Source organism: Miscanthus floridulus, chromosome 5, assembly GCF_019320115.1.
Source record: "Miscanthus floridulus cultivar M001 chromosome 5, ASM1932011v1, whole genome shotgun sequence".
Lineage (NCBI taxonomy): Eukaryota > Viridiplantae > Streptophyta > Magnoliopsida > Poales > Poaceae > Miscanthus > Miscanthus floridulus.
Genome location: NC_089584.1, coordinates 3,046,272 through 3,068,533, shown reverse-complemented (window position 1 = coordinate 3,068,533; position 22,262 = coordinate 3,046,272). Strand labels below are relative to the sequence as shown.

At 44.1% G+C, this 22,262-nt stretch overlaps 2 protein-coding genes and 1 pseudogene across 2 annotated transcripts; 1 reads left to right on the top strand and 2 right to left on the bottom strand.

The window, feature by feature from the left end:
- Positions 1-9,678: 9,678 nt before the first annotated feature.
- Positions 9,679-11,649, bottom strand: LOC136454131 (G-type lectin S-receptor-like serine/threonine-protein kinase At2g19130; annotated as a pseudogene).
- A 3,506-nt stretch (positions 11,650-15,155) lies between these two features.
- Positions 15,156-18,130, bottom strand: LOC136451340 (G-type lectin S-receptor-like serine/threonine-protein kinase At2g19130). The gene is made up of 2 exons (XM_066452051.1): positions 18,002-18,130; positions 15,156-17,907 (listed from the first exon to the last, which is right to left on the bottom strand). The coding sequence occupies exon 2, from the start codon at positions 17,840-17,842 to the stop codon at positions 15,488-15,490; it is 2,355 nt and encodes a 784-aa protein (XP_066308148.1). The 5' UTR covers positions 17,843-17,907; positions 18,002-18,130; the 3' UTR covers positions 15,156-15,487.
- Positions 18,131-21,550: 3,420 nt separating this feature from the next.
- On the top strand, positions 21,551-21,919 carry LOC136454130 (uncharacterized). The gene has a single exon (XM_066454670.1). The coding sequence runs from the start codon at positions 21,551-21,553 to the stop codon at positions 21,917-21,919; it is 369 nt and encodes a 122-aa protein (XP_066310767.1).
- Positions 21,920-22,262: the final 343 nt, after the last annotated feature.

The following is a 22,262-nucleotide window of genomic DNA, read 5'->3' as shown; positions in this document are numbered from 1 at the left end:
AGCTAAAAGCTAACACCCAAAACAAAAAGCAAAATGGCTGAAAACATGCCTGAGCATTCCGGCCGAGAGCAAAATAGCTGAAAAAACGCTTGAGCCCGCCGATGAGGGTAGCTAAAAAGCTAACACCCGAAACAAAAAGCAAAATGGCTGAAAACATGCCTGAGCATTACGGCCGAGAGCAAAATAGCTGAAAAAATGCTTGAGCCCGCCGATGAGGGTAGCTAAAAAGCTAACACCCGAAACAAAAAGCAAAATGGCTGAAAACATGCCTGAGCATCCCGGCCAAGAGCAAAATAGCTGAAGAAACGCTTCAACTCACCAATGAGGGTAGCTAAAAGCTAACAAAAAGCAAATTGGCTGAGTCGACCGAAATTTAACTTCAAAAGATCCTCCAGCACTTCGTTCTGAAAAGCAAGAGGCTCGGGGGCTACATCCAGATAGGAATACTTTTTCCTCACAAAAGCACAAGCGCCACTCAAGAAAGCACTCAGACAACGAAGTTTGTCGAGGCAACTTTCTATACCGAGTCATTTTACACAGCACAGGCGAAAGGTTGTTAACACAAAAGATCTACATCTAACAAGTCATAGCACAGACAAAGCACTCGACGAATCACAAAGGAAAGAAGAAAATAAAAGTACTCGACAAATCGAGGGGCCTCGTCAGGATAACGCACAGAGTTTGTCTTACGAAGCAGAGACGGGAACAAGACAAGGTACTCAGCAAGTCAAGTAACTTCAACCACACCCATGCAAAGAATACATCAACAAAGATAAAGAATCTTCATTTAAAAAGAAGTGTAATATCACAAGAGGACGCTCAACCAAGTCAGGCGTTGTCGTCAGAAAGGGAAATATCAATATTTAGACTATCTACAACCCTACTGGCTAGATCTTCAACCTCGGGTTCCATCCTTTCAACGCGTCAAGATATTCTTGGCTTTCAGCTTCTTCCGCTATTTTGGAGAGAGGCGCTTCTGGAGCAAGGACCCGGACCTGGGCCAGCACATTCTTGGTACATACTTGGATGCACCTCTTCATGAACTCTTGGAAACGAGTCGGAATCCGGGGAATGAACTGCGCCCAAGATTGCCCGTCATCCGCTGGAGTCCGAAGGACATCGACAACCGAGCGAAAAGATTTCCACAAGGCATTCCAATTCTTGGTAGCCATCGCCAGCTTCCCGGACAAGCCTTCAATGGTTTTTTGGGCCTGCACAAGATCTCTGTCAGCTCCATGCCTAATCAGCCTAGCAAGGGCGAGTTCTTCCTCAGCATGAGTGTTTACCTCCTCAGCTCTATTATGACTAGAACGGACAAGGGCCTTCATTTCATCAATACTCTCCGAGAGCTTTTGTTTCTCAACTCGGAGAGCTAGACAGAACACCAAAGAACAAGTCAGCGGAAAAAGAAGTCAAAATACAAGAAGAAACAGGCAGAACCCGCGGCACCTTTGCATTCATTCTTCGCAGACTCCACCGCAGCATCTCTCTGTTTCTCCGTCTCCACTACCCGGGCGCGAAGGGCTTTCTCCTCCTTTTGGTGCAATTGATGCTCCGTCTCCAACTCAACCCGGAGAAGGTCAAGATTGGCTTTTAGAGCGTCCACCTCCGAAGACAACTTCCTCTCATTTTCAGATGAGAAAAAGAAGCCAGAATGATCACGAGAAAAAGACTGGGCAGAAAGAGGCAAAGAGAAGCAAGGCGTAAGGATAGAAGAAAAACAAGTATGCAAAAGAGAAGTGGCAGTAAAACTTACCTGGAGCTTTTCACCAAAAGAAGTTGCGACGGTCGATAAGCTCCCCTAGGCTGCGGTCAGCTCCGATAACCGATGAGTGGCATCGAACTGTTGCACCACGTCATCAGACAGGGAGGGGCCGCCGGAGGCAAAAGAAGGGGAAAGAGAAGCCGACTGGGGCGAAGCAGGAGCGACCAGAGCAACCTCCAGGGAAGCCAGAGCCAAACCCCCAGAAGAACCCAGCGCGACGGCCACAGTTACCTCCGGAGCGACCAAGTCAGCGACTCCGCCAGGTAGCTCTGAAGCCCCCACCGCGACTTCATCAACAGAATGTTGTGAGTCTCGAGGCTCAGAACTTGTTGGCACGGCGGGAGGCAGAGAAGAAGTCGATGAAGAAATTAGAGAAGACGAAGCACTGAAAAGTGATAAAAGGAAGCACCAATAAGAACCAGAGGAAGGAAGATAAAAGCCAAAAAGATGAAGCAAGAATCTACTCACCCGACTACTTTTTTCTTTGCGAAGCCAAGAGAAGGCCTCGCAGGGGGAACCATGACGGCGAAGACGTCCCCGCCACCCAGCGATGGGAGCGGGACAGCCGACAGCGGAGCCGCGGAAGAAGCCGGAGCTGGAGCCGTGGAAGAACTCCGCACCGGAGGAGCAGTACAGCTCGGCGTAGAGGCAACCAAAGAACTCGACCCCGGAGTTTCGGAAGAAGTCAGCGCGAGAGCCTCGGAAGAACTCACACCCGACCTCCGATTACTTTAAAAAAGTTCAAGACTAAAATTAAAAACAAAGAGGAAAAATTCAATGCGACAAGAATATGAAAAACAACTCACCGCCGCATGATGAGGGGAACTTCATCATCCTCTTCTTCCTCAGCCAGCGAAACTAGAGCACCTGCTGAAAAAGAGATGAAAAGTACTCGGTTCAAGAGAGAGACATGAAAATAAAAGAACAAAGAGTACTAAATGTGCTCACCTAAGAGCATGCTAGCAACAACTGGAGTACCTGAGGGAGTACTTGGTTTGCGAGGCTTCTTGGAGACAGGCAAGCCAGATGAGGACCCGTCCATTCGCCCCCTCTTCGGGACACTGCGAGGACCGCGAGGGACTAGACGAGGAACATACTCTTCATATACATCATCAAATCTGAAAGAAACCCCAGGAAGGGCTGTAAAAGTTTGAGACTTACTAATTGCAGAAGTACCGGCTAAACGATCCCCAGTCCCCGCCAAGCAGGGAGAACATCAAGGGGGATCGGATCAACAAAGTTCCGCCCAAGCTCCTGCAAAAATAGACAAAACACCAAGACAAGGAAAAGCTAAGCAAGAACAGACGCAGCAAGAGTACATAAAGAACTCAAATAAAAAGAAAAAAAAGAAGATAGACAACTCACAGCTGGGGGCGGGTTGTTGGCCGAGTACTCAGGGACGGCAGGAGGAATGACGCTCACTCCTTTCAGCATCTTCTGGAGACGCTCGAGTACCTCCTCACCGGTCAGCTCAAGAGCTGGGACCATGCGTGAAGGATCCTCGGCCCCAGAATACTCAAAGCCGAGATGTTCCCGCTCTTTCAAGGGCTGAACCCGGCGACGAAGAAAACTTGAGACGATACCAAAGCCGGTCAATCCCTGCTGTTTCAGCATGCTAATCCTATCAAGGAGTGGCTGGATCATTTGAATCTCAGTAGGAGACTCAAGCTTCTTATCCCACCGGTCATTCACCACAGGACCGGATCCGGAGTGAACAACAAGAGAAGGGATCAAATTGGCAGCATAAAACCACTCGGCGCGCCAATCCTTGACAGAATCAACCAGGTCATAATCAAAAAACTTGATTTTGAGACCCTGGCGAAACTGAATCCCACAACCGCCGAGGGCACTGGTTTCCTCGCGGCGGGGTTGAGGTTTCAGGCGAAAGAAAAAACGAAAAAGAGATAGAGAAGGAGGGATCCCAAGGAAGGCTTCGCAAAGGTGAACAAAAACAGAAAGATAGAGAACAGCATTGGGGGTTAGATGGTTCAAACTAACCCCGAAATACCCAAGAAACTGATGAAGGAAGACGGAAGCAGGAAGACAAAGACCAGCGCGGACAAAAGAAACAAAAAGGACAATCTCACCAGGACCCAGGGCCGGAACCCGATGCTCGCCCGGAACTCTCCATTCAGCGATGACTTTGCTTTGGATCAAGCCATCACTAACGAGCTCACGTAGCTGGTCTTCGCTGGTTGTTGGAGCCGGCCAAACCTTCTGAGCTGCCCTCATGGCCACGAACTCCTGGTTTTCAATCAAAGGCAGCGATGACTCCTCGTCCACGAAGGTCGCCTGAGATTTGCTTGCAGTCTTCTTCTTTCCCATGAACTGACGGAAGCAACAAAGGCGCTAAGGAGGATGAAGCTAGAATGATGGTGCTCGGGCGATAACGACAATGACGGCGGCGGTTTTCTGAGAACTATGGTTTAAAGGCAAGAGCTGGGTGACAAGGGAAAGAAAGATAAAAGGTCTTTAAATAGATTTCTCAGTGATACAAACGGCCCATAAGGCCCGTTAAAGCACAGCGTGGGAACGCAACGGTCCATTTACCGACACAGCTAAAACGACGGAGGGCACAAATCCACACAACGGTACAAACCAACGGGCAGATTTCAGACTTATCCGCGCAGCATCACAACAGGGTTATCAGATAGCCACAAGAACAACTCGTTGAACCAAGAAGAAAAAAAGGGCTACCTCACGAGGAACAAAAGAACCCGGTTATGTAAGAAAGAACTCGGTAGACTCATGAACGACAGTGATCACAACAGAAAAGTCATAGACAACTCAGAAGACAAGATTCGTTACATTACAAGTTACTTCAAAAATAGAAGATTACAAATCATACAAGACCCAACGAACTCGGCACCACGAAAAGCAAAGTAGCAAAGAGAAACACGGACATGACTAGGCTCTGGAACGACTACGTGTCCCAAATTGCTACTCGGAAGGACAGACCGCCGTCAGCTACACTGTTTTCTTCAAAGGACGAACGCAGTGCATCCAAGGCGGAAATCGGTAGCACGGCAGGGCAACATGGAGCAGAGAAGGCCGGCGGGCATCTGTCTACCCAAGACCGATGTGATGCTGGATATGGTGTTGATCTGCACCGGACGGTCTCAAGACAGGCGACGAGGATCAACCCAGAACTGCCGGATGAAGAAATAAAGCCCACATCATAAGACTTCCTCCAACTACCACCACGTACATCCTGGCACAATGCTGTCGCGGGATTAGCCTACCTCTAATCCCTATCATAAGACTTCCTCCAGCTACGGCAAGACACACAGAAACTACAAAACATGCCCGGGGGCTGCTCTACTTCACAAACTACCATGTTCATGACCACCAAGGCTTCAACAGAATATCCAATGAATGAAAACAAGCACTCCGAGACAGTATTTATAGACCAAAGGATCGACGCACATGGACTAGGAGTACCAACGAAATAAGCCTAACAAAGGACACAGTGAAAAGACAGGACACAATAATGGACGACTCAGGCGAGAAGAGGCAGTACTCGAAAACGGGCATATTCGGAAGAATATACCAGCACAGTACAACCCGTGAACAAAAGGCATTTACACTCAACCACCACCATACAACTGCATCTGACAACAGCAGACTATCAAAGAATACGCCAAGACCCCGCATCCGAGTTCTTCCCGAACAAAACAACACGGATATACGCTCGGGGCCTCGGCCAACATCATAGCTTAATCAACACTAAGCTAGGGAGCTCGGCCTTTCATTTCAACTACCCCCCGGAGACTCGGAACCAAAGACAAAAGACCAAGAATACAAGAAGCTCAAGACTACAACGACGACAACACATCAAGACTCTCCATCCGACTTCTTTTCTAAAAAAGAAGAACACGGAGAAAGCAGGGTACATAGCCACAGAATTTTTCAAAGACAAGAATCAAAACCCTCCAACTTTTTATTCCAAATAGCAAGAGGCTCGGGGGCTACACTCAGTGAGTGCACTTTTTCTTCAAAAAAGCGCACGTCACCAAAAGACTTCCTCAACGCAGATCACTTCAAGACACTACGACAAAAAGAACCCGAAACGAGCCATATTCGAGTTCTTTTTCATAAAACTTCAACAAACAATCAGAGCAACTTCAAGACAAGATCCTCCAGCTCCTTGTTCCAAATAGCGAGAGGCTCGGGGGCTACAACTAGGTGGATGTACTTTTTCTTCAAAAAGCACTCACCACTCGAAGATCCCAAGAAGCGCTACAAGGTTTCGCTCCAGAAAGCACTCGGATGACATTTTGTTCCTACTCAACAAAACTTGAAGAAGGAAAGCGAGACTTTCAGAGCTCAACCATGAAGTGCTCGGGGGCTTGTCGATGCGGGACCCACAGGATACCCCGCAAGAGAGAGAGAAGATCTAGTCCAACTAGGATTCTCCCCATGTAATCTTAGTAGTATAGCTATTAAGTAATCCTACTAGGAAATCTCATTGTAAACGGACTAGGACTCTGGCCTCCTGACTATATAAAGGAGGGCAGGGCTCCTGAGACAGAACAACAATTGAACAACACAACACTTGACAATCAATCCAACGCAAAGGCTAACACCGACTAGACGTAAGGTTATTACTCGATCTACGATCGAGGGCCTGAACCAGGATAAATCGACTGTGTCTTGCGTTAAACCGTCGAGTTCGGCATACGCCGAAGCCCGAACATACTGCCCCGGGTACCCCCGTGGCAGGCTATCGGTGGTGAAACATCGACAGTTAGGGGGGGTGGAACCCACCGCTTGAAGTGCTCACGTGGATGTCTCTCTCTATACCAATCATCGAAAAGGAGGTACCTAGGATCAAACTTGTCTGCACCGTCGATCCACTAAAAGAAAAAGCACCTCTCATAGTCCTACACAACGAGATTCCAACAAAATATTAGTAGCATACTTACACAAATAAAGAAAAAAGATAGTGCAAATAATTTCTTACATTAAAACGACTGCATGTGTAGAAGCACCGCGTAGCTGTGTCCGAATGTTTCGATTGAAAACGTGGGTCGAGAAACCACAGTCACAGTTAGGGATAGGGAGGTCAGGAGGGACGGGGGCATCTTTGCTAGACGCGTCGGGGTATAATTCTCGAGGACGACCTTGTTTTCGTCAAAACTCCTCCCGATATATTTCTTGCATCTAACAAAATGAATGTAATTTAACAAACAAAAATCAAAACATCACAAATAAATGTCAATGAGAATAATAACTACAATACAACCAATTTCGTTCTAATAACTGAAAGTAATTAACATTAAACCCTAAACCTAGGGTTTCCCATTTGATACACAACAATGAACCCATAACATAACTACATGCGCTGCGGTTACTTAGGTTTGCTAGCTTTTTCACGTATTGGCATCATCCTATGGTTGTATAATACAAATATTGAGGGACAGAATGAAACCCTAAGTAATGACGATTCTTAGGTTGAAAAATCCGACTAATATATACCGAATCGATGCGAAAAAAACTAAGAGGGGAGCGAGGATACCTTGCTCTCGAAGATCTACGGATCAAATCAAAGATTCCAAGGTCCAATATGCCGATTCGTGAGGTAGGGCGAAGTGGGGAGAGAGAAAACCCGAGAGGGGGTAGAAAGAAGAGAAAGAGAGCTCGGGCAGGAAGGTTGGACCCAGGGTTAAAACATAAGCTCGGCGTCAAGATCTATGGCGCCGAGCTCGGCGCCATGAGCTACGACGCCGAGCTTAGCGCCAGGGTGACTGGCGTCGAGCTCCTTACCATGTCACCACCACATTGGCTTCGAGCCCAAGAGCTCGGCGCCAGGGACGCTGGCGTCGAGCAGTGTAAGCTTGGCGTCAGCAACGATGGCGCCGAGATAAGGGTCTAGATTTTGAAATCTTTTCTCATTGGCATATTTGTGAAAAATTTTCAAAAAATGGCTAAAAATAAAAAATTCGGCCCGTGCTGTCAGTGGCACACAGGAGAAGGGGGCCGCGCTGCGTCTGCTCAAGTCATCGGACCGCCTGCCGCACGCGCTGAATGGGCCACGCCCAACATCAGCAGGCCCGGTTAGGAAGCAGAGGCAGGCCGAAAGCGACAACGCACAAGGAACATTAGAAAAAGGCATTTTTCTTCTACTGAAGTATAGGGAACTAATTTTCATATATAATTCATAATAATGACACTTGTGAGTGTTTGTTAGAAAACATAATATGTCTAACGGCTACTATTGGTAATGATGATGATTAGAATATATTAGCTTAAAGGCTACATATTTCTGTTACTGTGAGAATTTTTAGGGGTTATTCTTTTTTTTTCCCCTCTAACACACCTCAGACATTTGCACTGCATAGTTTGCACATGCTCCATACAACATATGTATAAATGCAACTCTGCGTAGTTTAAATAACTGGGTGACCTTTGTACTTTGTAGATTTCAAAATAAAGTATGTCATTATATAGCTATAAGCCCAAAACAAACGGGAATGAAAACGAACATAGAAAAACACTCTGCCACGGTCGTGTAGTTTCACTTCCAGCAATCTAGCTAAACTGCTAAGAACATCTCCAGCAGCTCACCTATAATCCATCTCCAATAAGATGGTATTTAGAATATTGAGGGAGATGCTCTAGCAGATCATCAATAATAATCTTTCCTAAAATATAGGACCCACATGTCAGGTCGTAACTTATTTATTTTCTCTGTTTTTCGTACTTGTTCTCTTGATTCATCAGCCTCGTGCTTGATCATGTCTGCACCGCAAGCTCCTCTCCCCCGCAGCGACCTCCTTCCTTGGATCCGACCTCGTCCTCGGTTCGTGCCGCGCCAGCTTCAGCTTCAGCCCCGACGCGTGCGGCTCTAGACTTTGGCCCCCTCCGCGCTGGCCCCGCCCCCATCTTTGACTCCGGCCGTGCAAGCCTGGTGCTGACCCCACCGCGACAGCTCTGGTAGAAGAAGAGCGCGCACTAGAGGAGGGAGTACCGAGGGGAGGGGAGGACAGTGGCAATCGGGTGGGCCCTACTGCAAATATAGTTGTCATTATATTGGTACGAGTACCACACAAATATTGTATATCCCCATCTCGTGATGAACATGTTTGCTTTTATAATTAATACTCCCTTCTTTGCAAAATATAAGACGTTTTCGTTTTTCTAGATTCGTAGCTCTTGCTACGTAGACATGGTGTATATCTAAATACATAGTAAAAGTAATATATATATATATTCAGTAGCCAGCTACAAAAATAAGTTATTCTGTAGCCACCTCCATTTACGATAATGTCAATACGTATTTACGATAATTGGGTTCCTATAACACATGGAGATATTTAACATAACGTTATAGTAAATCACTTAGTAAGGAGTTACTATAATCTCGTAAATTAACATAGTAATTATCGTAACTTAAAGTGGTTGCAGAATAAGTTATTTTGTAGCCAGCTACATAGTATATATAGAACTACTACTCTGCAGCTGGCTATAGAATAACTTATTCTGTAGCCACTTTTGAGTTACGATAATTATTATGCTAATTTATATAATTATAGTAACTCATTACTAAATGATTTACTATAATGTCATGATAAATATCCTCATGTGTTATAGTAACATAATTATCGTAAATATGTATTGACATTATCATAAATTAGTATATAGAATTATCGTAAATAGAGGTGGCTACAAAATAACTTATTTTGTAGCTGGTTACTGAATATACTATATATATATATACATATATAACTACTACTCTGTAGCTGGCTATAAAATAACTTATTCTGTAACCACTTTGAGTTACGATAATTACTATGTTAATTTACGAGATTATAGTAACTCTTTACTAAATGGTTTACTATAACGTTATGGTAAATATCTCTATGTGTTATAGTAACCCAACTATCGTAAATATGTATTGATATTATCGTAAATTAGTATATAAAATTACGGTGGTTTCCAAATCTCATCTTCATAGTAGCCCTTCTCCCCGAGATTATTTCCAAGAGCACGATGCCAAAACTGTAGACACCTACTTTGTAAGTTACAGGTTGCCCAGAAAGCCACTCAGGTGCAAGATATCCAATCGTTCCTCGGAAGGTGGTCAGTGCAGTGTTGTGTCCTCGTCTAAGAAGCTTTGCCATCCCAAAATCTGCAATTTTGGGACAGAACTCTGCATCAAGCAGTATGTTTTCAGGCTTGATGTCACAATGGATGATGCAGTCATTGCATTCTTCATGCAGGTAGGCAAGACCCTTGGCAATACCAAGTGCTATTCTGTAACGAAGATCCCAATTCAATACACCTGAGTTATCTGAAAATAGATGAGCATCCAAAGAACCATTTGGCATATACTCATAGACCAGTAATCTTCTTGTCCCTTCAGCACAGAAGCCCCAAAGCCGAACAAGGTTAGTTTGCTGGATCATCCCGATGGTCTGTACTTCGGTTCGGAATTGCTTATCTCCATATCCTAGGCCTTTCAGCTTCTTCACAGCTACCAATGTTGGCCCTGCTATCACTCCCTTGAAAACACTTCCAAAACCTCCTTCACCAAGTTTTTCAGAGAAGTTTCTTGTCGCTTTCTTGAGCTGTGGGTAAGAGTAGGAAGCAAGAAAACCATGAATTCGTCTGGATGCTGGTCTCTATATCCATAAAATCAATGATCCAGTAACAATAATGATGGCTACTAATCCAATGACCAAAGCAACAATTTCTTGTGTGCGCATACCCTTTGCAGAACGAACACGAACATAAATACTATAATGAGGAGGGTGAGCAGATAACCTCAAGCCATACAAATTACCGTTCCAAATATAGAACAAAGAGCTATATGAATATGCAGTGCAATTGCAGTTACGCTGGCAGGCTGATTTACATTCCTCAATGCTTGTTACCGGCATGTACTGGGCACGCTCAGCAGGGAATGTGTCCAAACTGTCCAACAGTACAAAGGAGTCTGTGGTAGTAACATCTTCACAATTCAATGGGTGAATACTTGAGCAACCATGGATGCACCTGCATCTGCCTGCTTGTGTGCAAGCAGCAAAAGCGCCACAGAAAAATGTATTGCCATGGCATGTGGGCGGGGAACTCCACATGGTTTGCCAAGAACCAGCTGTGTCATTACCTGACCACCTCAACAAACTGACAACCCCAAGTTCCAGCTTCAAGACCTCAATATCGTTATGATATCTGGGAAAATTGAGGTGCTGAGAACCACCACCTTTGCCTTCTTTATAGGTAAACATCCCGTCTGGAAATTTTCCACTATAACTAGAAAAATCCCCTGGAAGCCCTTCGCCATGGACATGATAGCCAGTCTCAATTGAAAAATTGCCTCGGTACTCCTCGTCGGTGTAGAGAGAACAGCTAAAAGGAGGGTCATAGATCTGAAGCCCATAGCTAAGCCATGCCCCAGGTGGCAAGGTGTCACTTGGGTAATCAAAACTCTGCCAGATGATCACGGAAGGATTTGCCTCATCTCTCACTACAAAATTTCCTGTATCAAGGAGAATTGCAACAGATGCAGCTGATTCATGTGCAGTTGAGTTCGAGGACCATATTGTAAACTCAGATCCCAGATTCTCAATATATAGCCTATCTCTAAGGAAATGCAAAGTTGCGTTAAAAAAGCTTGTGTCCGGAAACTGATTGGATGCTGGGCTTCTTTCTCCCAGGTTCTTGTAGCGCAAGCCCAAATAGTGTTGTTCATAAAAGGTTGAGGCAAATGACCCTAGCTCAAATATATCACTCTTCGATGTCAATGTTTTGTTCCCTGAGATAGACTGGCCAGGAAGAAGGTTGTCTGTCACAGCAGCACTTGGGATGGCTTGGAACACTAGGACGATGGAGAGGAATAATACTGCTGGAGAAATGGAAGAGGTTGGATCTCTGCTATTCATTTTCTTCAAGAGAAAACATCCACCAGCACTTCAGAGAAGACACAAAGTTAAGAAACTAGTACTATAAGTAGGTGATAGATTTGCAGCTGTTGAATTGAAAGTTGAAAGACAGAAATTTGAACTAAGGCCCCGTTTAGTTGCCAAAAAATTTTGCATAGTAACTGTCACATCGAATCTTGCGGCACATGCATGGAGTACTAAATGTAGACGAAAAAAAAAACTAATTACACAGTTGGTCGAGAAATCGCGAGACGAAACTTTTGAACCTAATTAGTCCATAATTAGACACTAATTACCAAATACAAATGAAATGCTACAGTGAGCCAAAATCCAAAATTTTTTGGATCTAAACGCACCCTAAGATACATACCTGCAATATGGAAAGTCAATCCTTCTCGCCATACTTCACTTGGAAGGCATTTCTGGTGTACTAGCTGTGCTTCGGGACTGTTTTGATGCTTCCCTCAGCTCCATGTCTGAGCAAAAGGGATGCCGTTCTTTACTGGTTTTGGCCACTAGAGGGCGTTCACTTTCTGCTTGTATATAAACACATTTTTCCTATCTTAATTGAAAGGCAGAGCTTCTGTCATTTTTTTTTAAAGCAAAAGGGATGCCAGTTTGCTTGGCATAGGCTATAGGAGTGCATACAGCGTGCCGGCATATTTTTTTCCCCTTTGATTTGAAAACAAGAGGGGTCGCCGCCTACTGTAAACATATCATAATATGCCGGCCCTGAAGTATAATTAGACGCCACATTCATTTAATCACGTCACTAACAACAAGTAAGAACAGCAAGTTTTATTCGATAAATCAAGAGAACTCCTAACATTTGGCGTCACTAATAACGGCACCTTGGTTTTGATTCAATCAGAGATTACTTATGGGTTTACAGTGCACTCCGGGTTTACAGTGTCCTATATGAACTTCCTATTGATCCTCTGTCGTCTCAAGTTTAACTGATCAGGCCTACCCAAATGCATGTAAGTGCTCCGTTCATCTAGATACGGATCTTATTAGTTGCTACATTTTTTCGACCCACAAGTTAAGTTGAAAATCCTACGTTTATCGTACCTTTTTCAAAGTTGCATCATGTACTCTTTTCCTATCACAAATATATTTGTTTCACTTCTTTTGATCTTCAGGGTGCAAATTTTACCATAGTTTCCTATTAAAATATTACTCATATCATATTTATATCTTGAAACCAAATACTTTAAGAGCTATTAGCGGTCAATTTTCAAAAGTTTGAGTGGGTTTTAGTCAAAGTACCAGCACGTCATATTCTTACGGTCAAAGCGAGTATAAAAGTGAGATCTCTAGGAGGGGCCAAAGACGATGACAGTCTCAAGAGGATATTAATATTAAATCGAATAATATAATCATCATTTATTTTAAAGAAATCCCAAAGACTAGAATATCATAGCCACCATCATGGCGTGCGTAGTTTGTTGCTGGAGGTCGATCGTATGACTGCTCCGCTGCTGCGTCTGACATTGTTAATGCAGGAGAACCCCTGACGTGTGTGGTTAGGCCTAAGTCAAACTCCCCGTTGCGTGGTAGATGAGAATCCTTTTCAGGGACACTATACTTCGTTCACACATATAGTCACATTGTCCTCGAACAAATTATCTATCTCATCTCCTAAAAGTCTATGTAAGTAATCTCCTATTATTGTGGTACAACTCTTGTTATTTTTCTTTTTCTCGATCACACAAAAAGTTTGCACGTCTTTATATAAAGGTAGAGAAAAAGTTCAATACAGCACGCATTCGAGTGCCCTAGGGGGCCAGTAAAGATTTACATGAAGCTCAGACCCTCTCTAGTGTATTAATTCTCTTCCAAGAGATCACCAATACCTTTAAAGTGAATAGGGAGGAGGTGGTGGATCTCCTACATTACATTTGAGGGACAGCGGGTGGATTTTAAGTAATTAGTTAAAACTTTTAGATATTATAGATAGAATAATGGAGTAATCATAATCTCTTATATTGCACTTCTCGGTATTAGAAAATGGGATAAGTAATCTGTTGGTGATGCTCTTAGACTGCAGAGCCTTTTCTTTCTTTATTTTTTGACAAACAAGGGCGCATAGCATTATATGCAACAAACAAACTAATAAATAACAGATAGTGGCTTAATAGTGTATTAGTGCCTGCATAGATGATTGCGGATAGTGGGTTAGCGAACGCTAAGTTTTAATAGTGAAATATTAAAAATAGTCAAAATTTGGTGGAGCATACGCCGATACTAATATCGTGTTTGTTTAAAGTAATTATAAGTTGGTAGTTAATTATTAAGTTTAATTGCATAGAATCACAAAGGAGCATATACTACATGAATAATATATAAAGAAGACTCATGGAGATAAATTATCATTAAGTTCTCATATCAATTGAAAATAGTATTATTAATTATAGAAAATTCTTTATGATGGTGTATATCACGATCTTACCGTTTTTATTACTAAAGGAACCACCTACGTTGCCACTTGAACCATAGACATAGCGAATAGTAGTCTAACAACAACAATGGTGGACGCTAAGTTTCAACACACTATCTTCGGTCCGCTACCTTAGACATAGCAAATAGTAGTCTAACAACAATATTGTTGGCTGGTTCGTATCGTTGCTGGTTCGGTTGGCTGGTTCGTATCGTTGCTGGTTCGTGAAGAAGTACTGCTGGCTAGTTTGTGTGAGAGGAAAATACTGTTCCGGCTGAAAATTTACGATCGTTTACGACAAGCCACAGCCAAACGAACATGCTGAATAATGCTGGACGCTAAGTTTTGACACATTATCTTTGGTCCGCTACTTTATAGCGATAGCCGCCGCTATTGCTTGCGTTACCAAAGCTATCTAGTACTCTATTATGGTCGCAAATAAGGTTTGTCTGTGTATTACTCTAGTTATAAATATTTCATGCTTAGTCTTTTTTTTATCTCAGGTTTTAAGTTTAACCACCATTTTTTTTCTTGTTATGAGACAATAAAGTACTTTTAGATAACTCTAACGTGTATTGTACTTATCAAGATAAAAATTGCACGTACGACTTTCATGTGTCCAAGCAAACTAATTATTTTGAAACTACACATATGACCATCTGGGCTCGGCCCAACTAGGAAGCAGAGGCTGGACGAAAGCGAAAACGCACAAGAAACACAGGAAAAAGGCATACCGAAATTTCAGGGAACTGAGCAAATCGATTTCTAGCGCAACAGAAAATCAGAAAGATAATCTTAAGAACGTGATATAGCCTATGGTTCAGTCGCATGTATTTAGAATTTAAAATTTTCCTATCCAACAATTATGAAGCTCTGTAATGCAACTAAATAAATTTTAAGCAAATTACAAAATCTGAAAACAAGGGTGTTACAACATGCATATACTGATATGCCCAATAAAGCTGCTACAAAAGTAACAAGTATTGTTTTTGCGATATTAGTGCTGATCGAATCGCAGGATAAAGCTCTTCAAATATCATAACTAACGAGTCAAGGCTCTCATTTACCAGCCTGTTCGTTTCGGCTTATACGATCGTGGATTATAAGCTGCAACAGTATACTTCTAGCTTATAATCACGATCGTTTCAGCCGAAACGAACATTTGGAAGTGATGACACTGGACCAAGATTATCAATTTGTCCATTGCATTTCTTGGTCATACAATTCCTACTAACTAGGAGTAATTCATAATTAGCTAGACCTGGACATATACGCATATGCTATCGTTATCCAGTAGGTCAAGATCTAAGTCAGTAGTTGTCTAGCACCAAAACTATTAAACTAGCGCTAACCTTGGAGTTATTCATCCTACCAAATGCTCCCACCCTAAATAGAACCTTATCCTTCGTCCGAATATATACCACTGTTCTCACCCTCCATAAGGTTCTGAAAGGAAGATGGAATTGGAGGGATTTCAGTGTTCACAACACCTTCCAACATGCGGACAACTTGGCCCATCGATGGCCTGTCGTTCTCCTCGTCCTGGATGCACCAACAGGCAACTCTGCAGGCGACGTCAAGCTCCTTGACATTAGCATTTCCTTCCAGCTTACCGTCCAGCAAGCACAACACATTTCCTTCGTTCACTTGAGCAGACGCGTAAAGAGGGAAGTATCGGTGGCTTCCGAATTTCAGCCTCTTTGTAGTCCTTCTTCCTGAGATTATTTCAAGAAGCACGATGCCAAAGCTATAAACATCCGCCTTTTTAGTGATAGGCTGCCCAGATATCCACTCTGGCGCGAGGTATCCCATGGTTCCTCGGATGGTGGTCAATGCAGAGTTGAATTCACGTCCAAGAAGCTTTGCCATGCCAAAGTCTGAGATTTTAGCACAGAATTCTGCATCTAGTAGTATGTTTTCAGGCTTGATGTCACAATGTATGATGCAGTCCTCACATTCTTCATGAAGATAGGCTAGGCCCTTTGCAATACCTTGTGCAATCTGGTAGCGAAGATCCCAGTTCAGAAGACTGGATCTTTCCGAGAAGAGGTGTGAATCCAAAGACCCATTAGGCATATACTCATAGACCAGCAACCTCATATCTCCTTTAACACAAAATCCCAGAAGACGGACGAGATTGGCGTGTTTGATCACCCCAATTGTCTGCACTTCAGCTCTGAATTGCTTATCTACTTGCCCGCTACCTTTGAGACTCTTAACAGCGACAACAGTTGATCCTGGCATTGTTCCCCTGAAAACACTTCCAAAACCTCCCTCGCCGAGTTTATCAGAGAAATTCCTTGTGGCTTTCTTGACTTGCCCATAAGAGTAGAACACAAGAGAACCTTCCACTTCAAACTTTCTGCAAACAAATAGATCTCTCCTGTATCTCCATAGAAGCGCCAGTACCAATATCACAGAAGCCAATGCTATTAACCCGATCACCAAGAAAACAATCAGCCATGTGTGCAAACCATTTTTGGCCCTGAGTTTGGAGCCCCAACGAACATAAACCTTGCTGTATGGAGGTCTAGAAGCAAAACTCAGGTTGTACAGGTTGTAGTACCACAGCTTGCATCCGGAGTCATACACATATGCGACACAGTAGCATTTGCTGAGACAGGCTTGCTTACAATCCTCATCACTTCTTGCTAAATCATTCTGAGAATCATAAGGGAGCCCCTGCAGCTTGTCCAGCAGGATAAAAGAGCCGTCATGTTCAGTCTGGCCATTCGTCTCGCAGCTCAATGGAAGAGATCTCGGTCTCGAGCAACCAGTAGCAAAGGATCCGAGGTTCCACTCAGCTGGATAGGAAGGCTCAAATCCATCGACGCAATCGCATTTGGCATTGCTTGTGCAAGCACCGAAATTGCCACAGAAGAAGCCACTGTTTTTGCAATCTGAAGGGAAGGTCCAACGAGGTACCCAACCACTGCTATTGGCCGCTGCAGAATCCTCTGACCACCGCATCAAGCTGACTTGCCCCAGGAGGAACTGCAAGAACTCGGTCAGATTAGGGCTGTCCGGAGGATTCAGCACCAGTGAGCTGCCGTTGTCTTGTGATGTCACCATCCAATCCGGGAAGGTCCCAAAGCTGGGATGCCCATCAGTGGTGAGCACGAACCCGTTCCTCCTGCTCCGGTCGACGCCGACGCTGCCATTGTGCGAGTAACTCTTGTACGTCAAGGAGACGTTGGCTCCCGTGTCGCCGGCGAGCCCGAGCCTGGCGCCGGGGAGCAGCGAGTCGCCGGGGGAATCGAAGCTCTGCCACAGCACCCGCGAGGCGTTGGCCTGGTCCCTCACCACCATGTTGCCGTCGCCAAGAAGCACCGCGGCCGCGGCGGGAGGCGGCGGCCCGGCCCCCGCCACTGGCGAACACCAGCGGGTAGACCCGGCCTCCGTGATGCACAGGCTGCCGGCGAAGACCTCCAGCGCCGCGGCGGAGAGGTCGGAGATGCCGACCCTGTCCCCGACCCAGAACGTGGGGCTGGTGCTCGGCATCCTCTTGAAGCGGACGCCCAGGAAGCGGTGGATGCCCGCGCCCGGGGCGAAGAATCCCAGCTCGAAGTCGCCGTTCTTGGACACGAGTGTCTGGTTCCCGGAGATGCCCGCGCCGGGGAGGATGGTGTCCGTCGCCGAAGCAGCGACGGCCAGCAGGAGGAAGAAGACGAGGAAGGTGGGCGGCGCGCACCCGCGAGGCCCCAACGAGGAGCAGCCGCGCTTTGCTGCCTCCATTGCCGTGCCGGGCATCATTTGCAGGGGAGCGACTACGAGCAAGAACACGGCAGGGAAGAAATCATTCGCCGGCACGAGCGCGACTGCACAAGACGCACAAGAACCAAAGATGAATCAGCGAGGTGAACAAGAATGTGGTGACCTGAGTACAAGTAGTATGTGCTTGTAAGTTGTAACCTGACGCTGAGTGCTCGTACACGATGGCTCCGAGCTCCGGCGAGAACCGCCGCCGCCTCGCCTTTGACCAAAGCTGTGCTTTAGTGAGACTTCATAGCCCAGGTTACGACTTTAACCGCTGGATCTCCGATCTCACGCAACGCAAGTACGCAACGCCGTCGTATCTCTTTGACCCCCTCAGAAAAATGGAACGGGGTCGGAGAAGAGGTTGGCAATTGGCATGCTCACTCGTCTGAGATTTTAATCCTTCGACGTTTTTATGGCGTGGACAGTTGGGCACGTTTCTCAGGTGGTATTTGGTTTTAAAATTTTAGTCGTTGTTCCATTAAATATTTAATATATGGAGTATTAAATATAAATTAATTATAAAATTAATTATATAGTTTACGATTAATTTGCAAGACGAATCTTTTAAGCCTAATTAGTGTATGATTTGACAATGTTGTGCTACAGTAAACATATGTTAATGATGGATTAATTAGGCTTAAAATTTTATCTCGTGGAGTACCGACGGATTATGTAATTTGTTTTTTTATTAGTATCCAAACACCCCATGCAACGTCCTCCCGATACACCTTCTAAATTTTAGTCACCGGATCCAAACATCACCCAATTATAGACTAAACTGTTTTCGACAAAAAGAAAATTCTAGACTAGAAAAGCTTTTTAGGTCTTCGGCTTATATTTTAATCACTAATCTTTTTTAATACTACTCGAACTTTCATTTTTTAGTAATACTATATAAAGCTTTAAAAGTAATCTTTTGTAGTGATGGATGCATCATTTTTTAAGTCTAACTAAATCGTGTACGGCTTTTATGACAAGAGGTAGTAACTTTCACTCGTTAGGTAAAATACTAAAGCCTGGTGCGATACAGCAGCCCCGTTAACTAATGGCTGTCAAATGTGGAGGCAATATGCAGGTGGCTTAGTGGAAGAAACTTTAGTTGGGGAAAGCATGAGAAATGGCTACAACTACAAACCAAAAGCAATCCGCTTAAACGGCATTTAAAGCTAGACGTGTTGACCACAATATTTGTTTTAATTTTACTGGCAAATATGCTCATGCACTACTGGATATACAATATTGTTGCACGGTGCTTATACCGAGGTTAATTAGCTAGTTATTTTTGTTAGATTTAATTGGAGTTGATCCAACATTAAATTAAATAAAATCTAAGATCCATAATAAAAGCGAGTGCAATAAAGGATTACTCTTGCATGGAAAATTTCTAGGAGATTGATTCAATTTAAGTAGGTAGTTATTGTGTGCACCTGTTATGAGTTTAAAAGGAAGGACATTAGAAATCCATGTTATATATTTTCTGTTTATGTTTTAATCACTAATCTTTTTTTGAATGATCTATCCCAAAAAGAATGTAATTCTAAACTTGAGACAAGTCAAACTTTTTTCATTTGGACCAAATTTTATATGAAATAATATCGACATTTGTGTCTCCAGATAGGTTTACTTTTAAAATATATACTATAAGTACTTAATGATATTTATTTGGTGTTATAAATTTTAGTATTTTCTAAAAATCTAAATAAACTTAAAATTATTTGACTTCTCAAGAAGCAGAATTTTACTATAAAGCTTTCAAACTAATTCTACTACTCTAGCTACATTCTTAAGTTCTTCAAGTTTACGATATTGTATAAATGTTTTTAATACAATTCTATTAGGTCGATCTCCACCAAATCAGCCCAACGGCCAACTTGAGCCCTGATCTGCACCCTTATTGGGGGCATCCAACCAAATCATGGTTGGTGGGCCCCCATCGCACTGTACTATATAAAGAGGTAGAGGCTGACGGCTCACGGTACGAGGTTCACCGATTTTGCCAAAGCACCCCACCGACAAACCCTGCCTGATCTAAGGGAGCGCAGGAGCAGTGGGAAGCACCGCCACCGTCCTCCTCGACTCATCGTCGCTCGCGCCGCCAATCTCTGGACCTCACCGCCCCGCCACCAACCCGGGCTGCACCGACACTGTCGCCATGGCGAGCTCCTCCGCCAAAGCTACCGATGGTCAGCTACCTCTGCACCCCTCGCTCTCTCTCTCTCTCTAGTTTCTCTCTCTAGTTCATGTTCTAGGTCGGATCTAGGCTTGTTTATCCCGAATTGAAAAGGAATCACCTGCTAGATCTACTCCTAGACGATCCTAAGAATTAACATTGGTATCAGTCGCCTCCTAGGTAGTAGATCTAGATCAGGGTAGTTTGAGTGTCAGCAAGTAGGAGGTGAATCGATTGAAACAAATCGAGACGAATCGGGTTCTAACCCTAACCCTACACCTAACCCTAAAGGGGAAAGGACGGAGAGGGAACCTACCTAGTCCTCTTGCCGCCATAGACATCACCATCGCCCGTGAGCACACCACGCTGCCGTTTCATCGGCGCACAGGTAGAGACCTGAGCCGCCGCTCGTCACCGTGCTAACGAGCTCTAGCCGAGGGCACCACCACAAGCCCACTCGACGGCGGCGTGCTCACCCTCAGGCGAACACGCGGGTCGGCAAGGGGGCCTACAGCAATGCCGTCCCTTCTCCCTCCGACCGCCTCGCATGGGCACCATTGCTGCACCGCTGTGCGCTGAGAGATGAGGGAGGGAGAGAAGAATGAGAAGCTAGGGTTCAGGGAGAGATCCACCGGGGATACCGCTCGATCGTCGGATGAAGATCAACGGCCAAGGGGGACTGGAGCACCTTTCAGCCCATGCGGGAGGTAACTTTCCCGACCTAGGCCCAAGTTGTGGCCTGGGACGCGGGATGCGCACAGAGTGCGAGTGAGCTGATGGGCCACACGGGAGTGGCCGTGGGCCGCTGCGCGAGCGGGGCCTTCGGGACGAAATGCATAGTAATAGTCTTGTATTTAGTTTTATTATTTTTAGAAGCAATTTTAGATGAATTTTTAGTCAAATTTGAAGGTTTAAATCTCTATCAAAATTTAAACCAACGGATTAATTTTTTTAGAGAGTATATGAGTACAGTAAAATGCTTCTAAAAAGTAGATAGATTTCTTTTTCATGTTTCCGATGCAAATGATGATGCTTATTATCTTCTGATTAAATTCAAACCAACGGGAGGATTTAATTTTTGAAGAGTAGTAATAATTTTCTGTAAATTATGATATTATTATTTTCTGACCAAAGTTGATGATAGCAATATTATATTTTTTTTATTCATAATGTTTTATGCATTATTTGTATTTCTGCCCAACGGTGATGTAGAATTAATGTAGAAGCACATTATATGTTTTAATTTTGACCAACGTTAAACTACGGTATGCAATTATTATGTCAAATGTTTCTCACTTTCTCTGACGTTGTTTTTAGGATATAACCCAATGATGTTTATCTCATCCATTCCGCCTCTCAACGGAAACAACTACAACGTATGATGAGAGAAGCTTGAGATAGCACTTGCGCTGTCAGACAATGATCTAGCACTTATCTCTCTGTGTCCCACTAAGCCTATGGACCTGGTGAGAGCAGAAAATGAGACTGATGTAGCTTTCGCTACTCGGTAGCGTGACCATGCATCAGTGAGAATGACGTACGACCTTGATCATGCGAAGTGGTATAGTTCAAACCGCAAGTGTTTGATGGTGATTAAGGGCTCCATTGAGGACTCAATAAGGGATTCAATCCCAGAATGTACTACTGCCACTGAGTATCTCAAGAAGGTGGAGAGTCTGTTCACTGGCTCTTTAAAGGCTTATGCAAGCACTCTTATCAAGAAGTTAGTCAATGAGAAATACACTGGTGGAGGGATAAGAGAACACATACTAAGGATGAGCAACACAACATCTAAGCTCAAGCTAATGGACTTGGGGCTCAAGGATGAGTTTCTAATTCATTTGATTTTTGCTTCTTTACCCAAAGAGTATGAGACTTTTGTTGTGAACTACAACTTATAGCCAGATAAGTGGGACATTGAGAAGCTCATTGCCATGTGTGTGCAAGAAGAGAAGAGGCTTAAGAGCTCACATGGTGACTCAGCCGACCATGTGAAAGAAAATAAAAAGGAAGAACTTTAACAACAAGAAAGACAAACCACAAGGGAAACCTCAGTGGGACAATACCTGCTCTTCTAAATCACAAGGAAAGGCCCCACAAAAAGATCACCATCAGAAATCCAACTATATTCAAGTAGACAAGGACACCTATAAATGGTGTAAGAAGACTAGACATTACCAGAAGGATTGTCCAGATTTCCTGAAGCACCTAATGAGAAAAAGTGAGGACATTATTACATTCGTA

What these genes read in the sequence shown, in the direction of transcription:
- LOC136454130 (XM_066454670.1), top strand. Translation starts at nt 21,551, where the DNA reads ATGACGTACGACCTTGATCATGCGAAGTGGTATAGTTCAAACCGCAAG.
- LOC136451340 (XM_066452051.1), bottom strand. Translation starts at nt 17,842, where the DNA reads ATGATGCCCGGCACGGCAATGGAGGCAGCAAAGCGCGGCTGCTCCTCG.